Source organism: Herpailurus yagouaroundi, unplaced genomic scaffold (assembly GCF_014898765.1).
Source record: "Herpailurus yagouaroundi ecotype Mexico unplaced genomic scaffold, PumYag 203, whole genome shotgun sequence".
NCBI lineage: Eukaryota > Metazoa > Chordata > Mammalia > Carnivora > Felidae > Herpailurus > Herpailurus yagouaroundi.
The window spans coordinates 29,073,045-29,086,383 of record NW_024412434.1 but is presented as its reverse complement, the minus strand read 5'-3'; the positions used below and the strand labels follow the sequence as shown (position 1 = coordinate 29,086,383).

The following is a 13,339-nucleotide window of genomic DNA, read 5'->3' as shown; positions in this document are numbered from 1 at the left end:
CTGTGGTGAAGCCAGGGTCTGGATCCTGCAGCCCGAGAGGAGAGGGTACCCGTGGCTGATTCTGTATCTCCTCCCTCTGTGTCCCGGCTGCACCCCGTTCCCATGGCCACCATAGTCTGTGGCCTCCCACCGCCCTCGACCTGCCTCTGACCCGCGTAGCGGGAAGGCTATGGTAGGGGTCTTGGTGGGGGGTGATGAGAGAGAGCACAGAGCGGTTGCTCACGTTGAGACGTGGCGAGGGCCAGAGTCAAGAGGGGGCTCGATTGGGGGTGTAGGATTTTGCCCAGGTTTCCTGGGCAGTCAGGTGGATGGTGGTGCCTTTCGGTGGAACAGGAAATAAGAGGAGAGAGGGCGGGACGATTCTATGTGTATCGAGTTTGAGAAGCCTGTGAGACCTCCATGTGGAGGGTCTGCTAGGCCTTCGACCGTGCAGATTAGAAGTCCAGCAAGTCACACTTATTGAGCACCTACTGTATCCTGGTTGCTTTAGGCAGGCCATCTTGTAAGCCTTACAGCCCCCCCCCCCCCAGTGTGGGCGTGTGTTATTCCCATTTCATTTCATTTTATTAAAGATTTTATTTTTTATATATTTTTTAATGTTTTAGTGCTTATTTATTTTTGAGAGAAGGAGACAGAGTGCTAGCGGGAGAGGGGCAGAGAGAGAGAGGGAGACACAGAATCCAAAGCAGCTCCAGGCTCCGAGCTGCCAGCACAGAGCCCGATGTGGGGCTCAAACTCACTGACTGTGAGATCATGACCTGAGCTGAAGTCGGACACTTAACCGACTGAGCCACCCAGGTGCCCCAAGATCTTATTTTTAAAAAGTAATCTCTACACCCAGCGTGGGGCTAGAACTCATAACCCAGAGATCAAGAGTCACATGCGCCACCGACCGAGTCAGCCAGGCACCCCTGTTACTCCCATTTTGTACCCACAGCAACTGAGGCCCAAGGAGCTTTAAATGAGCCGCCTGCCGTCAGCTCTTACCTAGAGTGTCTAAAGCACACATCGTGTTTTTCCCTTGCCCAAGGCCACTCCGTGTTCTCCTGTCCCTTGCAGTTTAGAATCCAAACCCCTGTGCCTGGCGAGGCTCTGCATCCTAGCTCACGCCCCACCTTAGAAATGTCCACTCCTGCTGCCTGCCCCGCCCCTCCAGCCCAGTAGAGCTCTGTGAGGCTCTCAGCACCAACCATGTCTTTTGTCCTCGTCCTGCTCACACCGTGCTCACTTCCCACCTTCTTGACTCCTGCTTCTCCCGCAGGCCTGCCTCATCGCTGTTCTCTGGGGAAACTTCTGGACCCTACTGTCTGCTTTTGTGTCTTATCCCTCTACACTCCCAGACCACCTGCAGTTACTTTTCCCAGTGCTTCCCACACTGTGCCAGTCCCCTGCGCGCGCCCCTCGATAGTGCCTGCAGGGAATGGCACTCGCCGCTTGTCTTGAAGGGAAGTTGAGTCACACATGTCCGAGCTAGGGTTTGAATTCAGGCCTGTAGACTCCGTAAGTCATGAGCCCTTTCCACGCTCCCACAATGCCGTCCAGGTGGGAAGAATGCCAAGCAAGCAGATGAGACGCAGAAGTTTACTCCAGTAAGAGGAGAGGGCGCCCCCAGGAGCCGGGCTTCGAGACCCCAGGTGAGGAAGTGGCAGGGGAACTGCTGACCGGAGTGTCCTGTGAGCTGAGGACATGCGGACGGTCCCATCAGACTGTTGGCCGCCGGGCAGAGGAAATGAATTGTGTCCCCGACGCGGCAGGGGAGGATTCGAGCTCTTTGGTCAGGGAAAAGGCAGCATGAAAGTGGCTTTCAAGGGAGTCAGTCTGGGGATGGACGAAAGAGTGCTTCAAATGCGAGACTCAAGGCTTGCCTAGAAGCCCGTGGCCCCAAGGACACCTGTGGACAGCTTGCTGCCTTTGCGGAGGGACCGAACTGATAGCCTGTCTGGGATGCATCGCTTACCACCTCACCACTTGGCTTTCCTCGCCTGTCCAATGGGAGTCATCACGACCCCCGTGTCGCAGAGCTGTGGCGAGAGTTCCTCCGGCCGGTGGGCACGGAGCGCACAGCTGGGTGTGGCTGGGTCGCACCAGCCCGTCGCAAGCCCGGGCCCGGGACCCTGGCAGAGGGAAACGAAACCGACAGCCTGCCGAGTGAAAGGTGGCGACAGGCAGTGAAAGCCGAAAAGTGAAATAAATGGCAACATGATGGAGGCGAGCTGAGCTGCTTACCCTTTGCGGTCTCTGTGCTCCCCCGGGTGTTAGCAGGATGTCTGAGGAAACTGCCCTTTCATTTCACAAAGGGGTTTTTTTTTTTGTTTTTTGTTTTTTTTTTTTTTTTGTAGTTTGTTTTGCTTTCCACTTAAAATAAGGAGTTTTCTCTTTACAAAGGTGCTTTTTTTTCTAAATCAGTCTCTGAACAGAGGTGTCACTACCGCAGGCACCGGAAGCAGATACCGCACGGCCGCTCAGCTGGGTTCAAGGCTCTCTGCCCTTCTTCTTCTTCTTCTTCGGGAAAGGGGAAGCCACCGCGGCCGGGACAGCTGTCAGCGGTGTCGCCTCCTGCAAAGTCAGCGCCCCCAAAACTCCCGGGAAACTCACAGAGCTCCGAGACAGGAAGAGGCTGACGTCAACCTGAGTTTCAGGGGTTTGAGCAGAACTCTTAGCAATGATTCCTGTGCCCTTTACTTGGTCTCGTGATAAACCGATCTTTCTCAGGGGAGACGGGCCCAAGTTTTCTCCATGGGGTTCATTCCATTTTGGAACGAAAAACCCCCTTTGATGTGTTTTTAAGGAGTGCTTAGGTGCCTTCCACCTCTTCCTTAGGGAGGAGCATGCCTTCTGGACGTCTAGGACCGGAGAACTGTTCACACACAGTTGGGAATGTCGCGGTTGGCCAGCACTGTCTATAAATGTGCTTCTCAGATACTCGGGGGCTGTGGGAGCAATCAGTTTGTTCTCCACCTGCGATGTTCCCATTTTCTCCAGAAAGGAATTTTTAAAATGTTTTTTAATGTTAATTTTTGAGAGAGAGAGAGACAGAGAGAGAGAGAGAGACAGAGTGCAAGTGGAGGAGGGGCAGAGAGAGAAGGAGACACAGAATCTGAAGCAGGCTCCAGGCTCCAAGCTGTCAGCACAGAGCCTGACACAGGGCTTGAACTCACCAGCCGTGCGATCATGACCTGAGCCGAAGTCGGACGCTCAGCTGACTGAGCCACCCAGGTGCCCCCAGAAAGGAATTTCTTGAGCCAAAGAAAGCTTCTGCGAATCCTCTGTCTATATTACTGGAATATAATTGTAATTCGAAATTGGTGGTGTTTGATTTTGGTAATTTTAGTAATTAATGACCAAACAGTGCTTCTAGCCTTCCTGTCTGTCCCGGCTGTCCACGTCAACACGAGGCAGTTACAGACCTCAGACGCACTGGGTCTGCACTAAGCACAAGCATCGGTGTGTTCCATCCCCTTTCTCTGCGCGTAGATCTTGGATGTCCCCGTGTGTTGTAATTATCTGTGCAACCAGTTTCTCTCCTGCCGGACGAGGACTTCCCGGAGGCCAAGGACGGGGCCTACACTCGTCTCTCACTCTGTATCTGCCACACAGTAGTTGGCATTTGCTGAATGATTAATAAACGAAGGAATGAACACGTAACTGAAAGTCCCGCCACAGCCGAGATGGTCCCCCAGCCGCCTTACTGCTTCCCTCTGCCACCTGGCCATCCACTGTGCCGTGGCGGCAATGTTTTCTAAACTCCGAACAACTCCACAGCAGAGAAAACTCCCACGATCCTGCCCCAGGGGCATACACCTATCCTTGCCTTTTTTTTTTTTTTTTTTTTTTTTTTTTTTTTTTGCTGAGAATACAAAAAGCAGCGAGGCTTCTACAGAAGGTATCTATTTCTGTCCCAAACAGAAAAGAGTGGGTGATTCTGTGGGCAGAGATTCCTGAACACGGTGGGTTTGACTCATGCCTGGAGGTGCTCAGAATTTCCTCTGTTTTGTGGGCGGCTGGGGCAGACGTGGTTCGACTAAAGTGCTTTCTTTGAAGAGCAGTCAAAAGCGAGAAAGGCAGTCCAGGCTGCTCTTGGGGGCGGGGGCCGCGGGGTGGAAAGAGCCCTGGAGGGGAACAGCAGGATTCAGAGAATTTGAGATGCCAAGGACTCAGTGGGACTCAAGAGGTCAAGTCAGTCGCTTGAGAAGAGGAAGGGGCAGCTACAGGGCAGCCAGGTTTGGATTTTGTGAGCACAGACACGGTAATTCATGTACAGCCTCAGGAGCTGTGACCTTCCTCATTGGTACTTTCTTCAATTTTTTAAAAAGGGAGGGTAAACTTTATGGCACATGAATTTATGACCTTAGCGGCCGCTTAGAAGAATAGTAAAGAATACAGGCTCTGGAACAAGACGGCCTGGCTCAAATCCGAGCTCTCTCCTAGTCGTATTACACTAGGCAACTCAGTGAACCTCAGTGAGCCTCAGTTTACCAGGAGTAAAATGGGGATGATAATAAGGCCTACCTTAGTTTGAGGATTAACTGAAGTGACGCTATGCCTTCACATGATACCTGCAAGAGGGCACCCAGGCCGTGAATATCGGCCCTTGTTATTATGATTCGCATTTAAAATGTTTCTTGAAACAAGCCTGAAAGCAAACACACCTGAAAGGAGGCAGGAGGCGTTGGCATCCGGGGTCACGGCCCGGCTTGCCTTCTCCGGCCCTTTCCAGCCTTCAGCTTTACCCCTCCCCTCCTGTTTCTCTCCCCATGCGGGTGGCCTGGCTGGAGACTGGGCGATTCTCCACGTTCTTCAGGGGGAGAGGAACCGGCTGCCTCTTTAGAACTTCCTCTTTATTCTTTACAAACAGGCTGCTCCTCCTCCTACTTTTGGGAAAAAGCATTCCCGGCACTGGCCCACCTTCTCACTGCCTGTGGCAAGAACCAGGTGGGGAGCTCGGGGAGAGAGCAACCCAGAAGGCACATCTCACCAACCTGCCTCAAGCCTTGCACCCCGGGCAGGCCTGCGTGGAGGCCCAGAGTTCTGATCGGCACCTGGCTCCTTCCATCTCCCCAGTGAGGCGACCTTCGGGTCACCCCCCACTCATGCCACCCACACTTTGGTACCTTATAGTCTTCTACTGTCTGACATTCTCCCGTTTGCAGGATGGGGACATCGGGATGGGTTGTCAGGCTGCAAGCACCGAGACTCTGGCCTCATGGTCTGCTGTTAGTGCAGCTCGGTCAGGGGTGAAATTTGCATGTAGGGAAATTAGATCCCGGCCTTCCTGCCTGTTACCCGGGGACATCGTATGGTACTGGTGACCCCGATCCAACGATTCACCGCGTGAAAGCAATCTACCAGACACCGTTGACATGTGTAGACACCGCAGGATTCTAGTGACACTAGGGCTCAGGTGCTTCTCGTCTGAGCAGAAGTACTCATTTCTACCAGAGAACCGCCAGCCATTTGAGCCTCATTTTGGTCAGCGCACACACAAATGCTCTTATGTCTGCATGCGGTATGGGTCATTTATTTCACTGCCCCAGGAAACCCCTGAGTTTTCAGTCTGCTCCTAGTGGAGCATGGTCCATGTAACACAACTTCAGCAAAATCATTAGTCAATACCAGCCTCTAACCCATGTCTTGATATTCCCAAGCACAAATTCAGTCATTATGTCCTAGGGCCGCCTTCTCTGAGAAGCCTTTCCAGACTCTGCAGGAAGCATGTTACCCTCTCTGTTCTGACCGCTGAGGCACATGCCTACTTCGCCACGCACGACTTTGCAATAGTTGATCTTAGGTCTCTCGCAACTTGGTTTTCCCCTGTTAGCGTGTTTGAACCAGAATCTCAAACCCCACCCTAGACATCCTGAGTCAGAATCTGCTCCCTAACAGTATTCCTGGGTGATTTGTAAATACGTTAAAATTTGAGAAGTACTGCATGAAGGCACCTGTTCTTAGTGAACAGAAACGAAATGACGGAATCAGCCCAACCATGGGAACCGTCATTCTGTGGATTTCAATCCTAACTGCATCTTAAATCATTTGAGGAACTTACAAAACAAAACAAAACAAGTTATCGTTCTGTCCAGTTTTCAGCCCCAGAGAGTCTACCCTAATGGGTCTGAGTTGTTCTTGGGTGGGGCTTGGATATCATTCGTTAATGCACCCCAAAATACACACTGGGAACCACCCCTGTAAATCCATTTCCCGGTGAGCCTTGCATTCTCTCACTGATGGATGCAAATCCAAGAGTAACCAGAGAATAAGTCAAATAGTCATAAACCATCTGAGTAATCTGAGTGGAAAATACCTAAAATACCAAGAGATGATATTATTGTTTGCCCCCAAACGGGTGACATCTGAAAGCCTGGTGGGGATTCAGTGTTGGGGATTCACTGTTGGCTCTCCTTTAGCAGTCTTCGAGAAGGAACTGCTCAGCACATGTTTCATCTCCATTGTTAAGCCACGAACAGCTTGAGGGCAAGGACTGCACCCTCTGTCATCTTTGCAATCCCAACGCGTGAACGGATGGATGGATGCGTGTCGCTGAGTGTCAGCGTAAGGATGTGGGTGAATATTGGACTGGAATTTTAAGAGGATGGCTTCTAGTCCTGGCTCTCCACTTTTCTTGCTTGCCTAGTGTTTTTGCTTTGCCCTTGGCACTCTTTTCTTGCTGTCTTCCCTAGGTACTTCCCATGCCTCTTAAGCTGCCTTTGCCAAGCCAACCACCGCTCCCTTAAACCAGGGAGGGTAACTTTCTGTGTCTCATCCTCTCTGTTCATGACTATGAGTGTTAAGATAGTAAAGAACACATTCAGAGGTCTTACTTACCTGGTGACCCTGACTCACAGACTATTATACTCCAAACCAGAGAATTACACTCCAAATTTTGTATGTCTGTACATTTTTCTAAGGAGATAGTTAATAGATCTCGTCAAATTTTCTCAAGGTCTCACCACTCAAAAAAGATTAAGAATCAAAAAGGTAGATGGGTAGGGGTGCCTGGGTGGCTCAGTCAGTTAAGTGTCTGACTTCGGCTCAGGTCATGATCTCATGGTTCGTGAGTTCGAGCCCTGCGTCAGGCTCTGTGCTGACAGCTCAGAGCCTGGAGCCTGCTTTGGATTCTGTGTCTCCCTCTCTCTCTCTGCCTCTCCCCCGCTCACACTCTGTCTCTCTCTGTCTCTCAAAAATAAGGAAACGTAATTTTAAAATTTTTTTTAAAATTAAAAAAAAAAAAGGGTAGGTGGATTCTTGCTATCACATTGTTCTCCCAGCTGAGAAGTTCAGGCTCTGTGTATAGGAGTGACAAATGAGTTGATAAAGATGCAGTGAGGTTCTCTGGGCCTGTGTGTGTGTGTGTGTGTGTGTGTGTGTGTGTGTCCCCCTTGGTGCTACCTGGGCCACTGGCTGACTCCACCTAAGCAGAAGTTTCCTGAGGAAGATATTAGGAAGACAGGAGAGGAGTAAGGTCTCTAAGGATCTCTGAGCTTTTCTCACCTGACACCTACCTAAACAAAGAGCTGAACAAGAGATGAGAGTAATCTCAGGATCTCAGGAAGTTTAGAGACACCCAGGAGCTCCTGGGGGCCCCCGGGTGGGCATAGAGCGATGCCATCATGGTGCACATTGTCAGCCCGGAGAGAAGCAGTCACAGACTCTACATCCAAGGGGATCAGAGGCTCTCACTTCAGCCTCCTGCCTGGTTTGGGAAATCTCTGCACCATATTTGACACCTGCTCGTTTAGACTCTGCCTAATGTCTTCCAGAGAAAGGGGGCCCTGAACTTTGTGGAGAGGAAAGGGGTGGAGGAACTTTTTACTCTGAATGCTCGACTACTCGAAGCTCACTGTACACAAATAAACCTATGGCTCAAGTTCTCCCTCTTCTGCCTCTCACGGCTGCGCAGAGTTCGGGGCAGGGAGCAGACAGTGGACTGGATTGTGCTTTCTCTCCTAAAGCCAAGAATCTGCGCTCGTGTGGGCTGTCAGCTCTTGGGTTGGAAAAATGTGAAAATCACATATCCTTAATTTCATTTTCTAGGAGGGGAAGTAAAACACAGAGGTTGGAAGGCGGCAGAGGAGAACCAGCCTGGAAGGTTGCTGGAGGGAGGCCATAATGTTGCCCTGTCCATCTACCCAGCCAGCCTGTGCACCCCTCGATGGCATCCCCCAGAAGTGGCCAGCCAGCCCCTCTCTCTGAGCATTTTCAAGGACAGAGGGCTTCTAACTTTTGAAGCCATTAGTTGAATGAAGACCTTTCCTTTTCTCACAGGGAATGGCCTGCGATAAAGAGAAGAGAGACAGGTCCCCACCCGTGTGAGACGTCTCCCGTGAAAGACAAGGAAATCGTTGAGGGGGAAGAGTCCCTGAAGAAGTGAGCAAGCAGCAGAAGGCCCTCCGCGGCCCTCTGTGGTGTTTTTGCCTTCGTGCTCACAATTGCAGCCTTCACGGAAGCAGTGGGTCGCGCCTGAGCGCAGTGCAGCAACTTTCAAGAGTTGGAAATAACCTGCAATGAGATGTCAGGCGTTGGTACCTTGCCACCCAAGTGCCTCTTTAACCCAGACCGTGTGTGTATGTCTTCAGTCTGGAAACTTTTTCATCCAAAAATACCCCAACTTGAACATGCCTTTTAAGCAGAGCTTCATTTATTTCCTTTTCAGAATTTTTGACAGAGCCACAGGAGTCTCCAAGTCACCTCTGTCAACCTTCTCATCTTACAGAGAGAAACTGAGGCCCAGGGAGGTAGAGCAATTCATCTAAAGCCATGCTCCTCCAACAATGTTAGGAGGCATCTTGGCTCACTTTCAGCTCCCTGCAAAGTTTAATTTCCCCTTAATCTTCTCTCCACTGACCTCAGAAGACATGCCCCACTTTCTAAGAGAACTCCTAATTTTTGAAGTTTCTAACTGGCCCCTGGGCAGTGAAGGGGATGGGGAAATTCACTTGAATGTCCACCATGTTGAGGGATAGCCTGACTCAAGGGTGACTCTAGCTCTTCCAGAAATGACTTCAACAAGACATTGCACAAAAGACATCGCTTCCAGAAAACTCAAGACTTAGCCAAAGAAATCTAAGAATACTTCTCTTTGAGATGAGTGGGGTCAAGGGGTGGAGTTGTAGTGGTCAAGAAGAGTTCTTTGCTAGCACCTCTAACCCACCATGAGCAAAGTCACTTTTTGTGTGTGTGCCTCAGTTTTCTCAAATCTAAAATGGAGATCCAGGTCAAGTGTATCCAATCAGATTGAACTTCAGAATCAAACATGCTGTAATTGAATACTGGATTTCAAAGCTCTGAATGAAGACAAGTTATAACATATCTTACTCATTGCTTTGGTGTGGGTTATAATCCAAGTAATAGCATTGGATTTCTTGAGTTCAATAAAATGTTGTTTTTTTTTAAAAATTTTTTTTCAACGTTTATTTATTTTTGCGACAGAGAGAGACAGAGCATGAACGGGGGAGGGGCAGAGAGAGAGGGAGACACAGAATCAGAAACAGGCTCCAGGCTCCGAGCCATCAGCCCAGAGCCTGACGCGGGGCTCGAACTCACGGACCGCGAGATCGTGACCTGGCTGAAGTCGGACGCTTAACCGACTGCGCCACCCAGGTGCCCCCAATAAAATGTTTTAAAATTGCAAAATAAAATAAAGTAAAATTAAATGGAACGTATGTACAGGTGACACAGAGCACTGCCTATTTAAGATGCCATTTTAGAGAAAGTAGCAGCTCTTCTATGAGGTAGTCCCTAAGCTTACCAAAGTCCTGTCTCCCCAAGTTATATCCTGAAGATGAGCAAGGTTAACCATGGTAATAACACTTGGGGTCTAGAGAAATTGAATGATTAAACATGGAGGATTAAACACTTTGTGTTTTAATGACAGATGTGCAGATGGGAAATTCCAGTGTGGGCAGTTGTCTTTAGAAGAAGGGATAATTAGACAAAAATATCATCTTTATGGGTTTCCACACTTCGGTGGTTTTTTTTTTTTTTTTTTTTTTTTTTTTTTTTTTTTGAGTCTAGGGGATGAAGATTTGATCACAGAATTCCTAGAATGAAAGATGATCAAAGCATAGATAAACTCTCAGAATTTCCACAATTCTGAGAAAGGTGCCTTCGCTAACGTGCCATGTTGGTAACATCAGGAGAATTCTCTTTTTAACCACATCCCAGGACCCAGTAATACAGAGATTAAAAAACACCCAGGTTGACTAATACATCCTCTGCAACTCATCACCATTTTAATTGGTGGCTTTGGAAATTTTCAGAATGAAAATCTGCCTTATGAATCAGCTAGAAATTGCATCTGTTGATGGTCTGTTTGATTTTGTTAGAGACCTCTCCCCTCTGAGGAGTAAAAAGTCTTGTTTATTTTAAGACTGGGCTCCTCCTCTTGGAGAAGAAAGTCTGAGATGAGATTATTTCTTACCCTGGGGTGGTTCCTAAACCAGATATTAATCCCATAAACTCAACTTATTTCATCCTCATTGGTCACCAGGTTCTCATGTGCCTCTTGACTGGACTATGGAAGGGGCCTCCCAACATGTCTCTGTGCACCTGATCTCTCTCCACTCTGTGCCAGAGTCACCTCCACAGAAGTGTCTGCAGTGAACAGAAAGAGTGTAAATCAGGGAGCCTTGGGTTTGAACCCCAACTCTGTCACTGTCTCTGCGACTTCTGAGTTTTGGGTTCTTCATCCAGTGAGTTTGTGACATCCACACTGCAAAGTGGGTATAAAGATTAAGATACAACTTACACGTCTGGCACATAGAAGGTACTCTATAAATGGTCATTTTTATTTTTGGGTAGTTTTCCATTGACTACCAAATGAAGTTAAAATTTATAACTTGCTATCCAAGGCCTTGGATCATTCATTTGACCCCATCCTATCTTTTCAGCCTTGATCTCCCATGTCCCCATATACCCATCCAGTGTCAGGGGGCACAGTGGACCACTTGCTGTTCCCTTGTGCTCTGCTGTGTCTTTGTCACAGGGACCTTTCTCTCTGAGAAAGTTAAAGCCTTAGGAAAATTTATTTACCTAAGGAAATTTATTCATATCCCAGGGCTCTTTTTGCATGCTGCCATCATTTACATCTGGCCCACATGGATCTCATCGCATTCTAATCTGAAGTGCTGTTGTGATACCTGTGCCTTTATCTCCCTTGCTAGGTTATAAGTCTATTAAGGACCGAGACTATGTCTTGTTCATTTTCATATTTTCTACAGTGTTGAGAAGGGGATTAAGAGGTTTTTGAATAGATTTTTGGAGACACGAGTGAATGAAAGAGTCCTCGTATTACTTCCACTTGCCTCACTCCCACCAAGACCATTCATATCTTCAGATCACCAGCGACTGACAATAGCACAAGTTTACTTGAAATGTGTTTCCCAGAGATAGGTCATGACTTATTGTAAAGACTTTTCTGTTCTAACTTGAACTGTCCTCCCACTTTGCAAAGACCATGCTGAAACAGAAGTCATGTTATAAGCCTTTCAAAAATCATGCCCTCTTCAACTCCACAGTGAAGAAATTCCTATCCCTGGGTCAGTTCACAGCCCAACATAATCTGGCTACTTCACCAAATAAGCAAAAAGACTCCTTAGATGCATTATCAGGTTTCACTTCTTAACACATCTTTCTGTGGCCAGTTAGCATTATTATACATCTAGAAGTTAAGGCAATGAAATTGTAGACTTTGATACCTTATCTGTCTTCCTGGGTAAGCAAGGGAAGAAGTTATTAGAAAATTCACACTCAATTAGGAAAGGTGGTTTGAGGTAGAAGTTGGTGGTTTCTTATTTGTTAAAAAAAATTTCTTTGACAAAACCCATTTAAAAGGATGAATGAAATCCAAAATTTGCACGTGTGTGTGTGTAGACATACAAACACATATGTATACATGCATATATCCATATAAGACTATAAGAAAAAATAGAGTTCTGGAAGCAAGTATGCTTATTTTTTCTAAAATTTCTATAACATTGCATGTGTAAAGAGAGTCCTAGGTATTATTTCCCGAGGCAGTATGTAGAAAAACAGCATATACATTTTTGAAGCCAAGATTTTTTGAGATCTTAAATTATCCTGATGTTCCCTATATTAGTTACTGACATCTCAGGACATTAACCTGGTCTTAGATTCCTAGTAGATTTTTAGATTGTTAGGTATGGCGAAAAACTGTATCCATTGGAAAATAAGAGAACATGTCTTGAGGAATCTGCTCATTCATATTCTGTTAATATTCAAATATCCCGCCACTCTATTCACCCCAGAATTAACAAAGACTCTGAGCAACAGGAGATCCCACCATCCCAAGCTCTGTGTATAGATCAGGGACGATTGAAGCATGACATGGGACCCTAGGGGGTCACGGACAAAGGATAGACCCCAAGATTCAACCCCTGTGTCTGCACTTTCTACTTAGGAACCTCCTGATTCTGGGCTGAGAAGAGCTAACATCCATGAGCCTTCCCAAGATTCAGAGGGCACCTGTGACCCTTACCTGTCACGTGGCCATGTACCACGACGAATGTGAGGATTCCCCACAGCAGCAGGCTTGGCTCCATCTTGAGGGCAGTGAAGAGAAGGTGTTTCTCTGCAGAAGGCCAAGTTTCCAGTCAGCCTCTTATTTGTATCATGCTGGGAGGACGAGGGATGAAAAGATCAATCCACTCAGGGTGTCATCATGCTGTGGTCCCTCTGGTCTCTATGACAGTCCGAAGTTGCTCTCTATAAGTATTAGGCTGCTTTGGTGAGCCAGGAAATTGTGCCTAGCCCTCTCTAGTTTCAAATATAGGAAGTGGTTTTAACCAGGTTTTTTTTCAAGTTCAATTGCTGGGAGGTGTGGGTTGGGGTTGGTGAGAAGGATTGGACTTCATTTATGAATCCTTTCTTCAGCTTCACTCAGAAAAGGAAAGGGAGATTCCCCTGCTGCTGAAAGAGAGTGAGCAAGCACTTTGTGGCAGTGGTCTCATTTAGTGTTTCATAAATTGACATCACCTTGAAATTGAGGTCTTCCCCCAGACTTGTGGCTCCCTGAGGAGTCAGCAGGTGCCACATAGGATGAGGGGAGCCTAGTGGGGTCTTCAGTATTCAGGTAATTAAAAAGGAAGCAGAAGACTGACCCATATTCAAAATTCATGAATTGTCTGCCAAGATCTATAATCAGTAGTGTAGTGGCCACAATTGTTTCACCATGATGTCCAGGTTCCTGAATGTGAATTGTGATTTTACAAGATATTTTGCCTCCAGATTTGTCTTTCTCTTAAAGGATCATACTAAAAGTGGGCTTTGGTTTTAAACTTTAGACCTTTTTTTGCAAAATTAAATCATTCTTCATTGTTTAATT

The 13,339-nt window shown here is 47.6% G+C and overlaps 1 protein-coding gene across 3 annotated transcripts in view; it reads right to left on the bottom strand.

Annotated features, from left to right (window-relative positions):
* Window positions 1-13,128, bottom strand: part of IL2RA (interleukin 2 receptor subunit alpha) — a 55,000-nt gene extending 41,872 nt beyond the window's left edge. The window contains exons 1-2 of one of the 3 annotated variants that reach the window (XM_040451523.1): window positions 5,112-6,823; window positions 4,510-4,556 (exon numbers count right to left, since the gene is read on the bottom strand). Coding sequence is in view for 1 of the 3 variants with exons in the window: in XM_040451521.1 (XP_040307455.1) it covers window positions 12,494-12,557 (64 nt within the window). In the remaining 2 variants the exon portion in view is untranslated. Of the gene's footprint in view, window positions 1-4,509; window positions 4,557-5,111; window positions 6,824-12,493 lie in introns of those variants that run through there. The other 2 variants (XM_040451521.1, XM_040451522.1) reach the window with 2 other exon arrangements.
* Window positions 13,129-13,339: the final 211 nt, after the last annotated feature.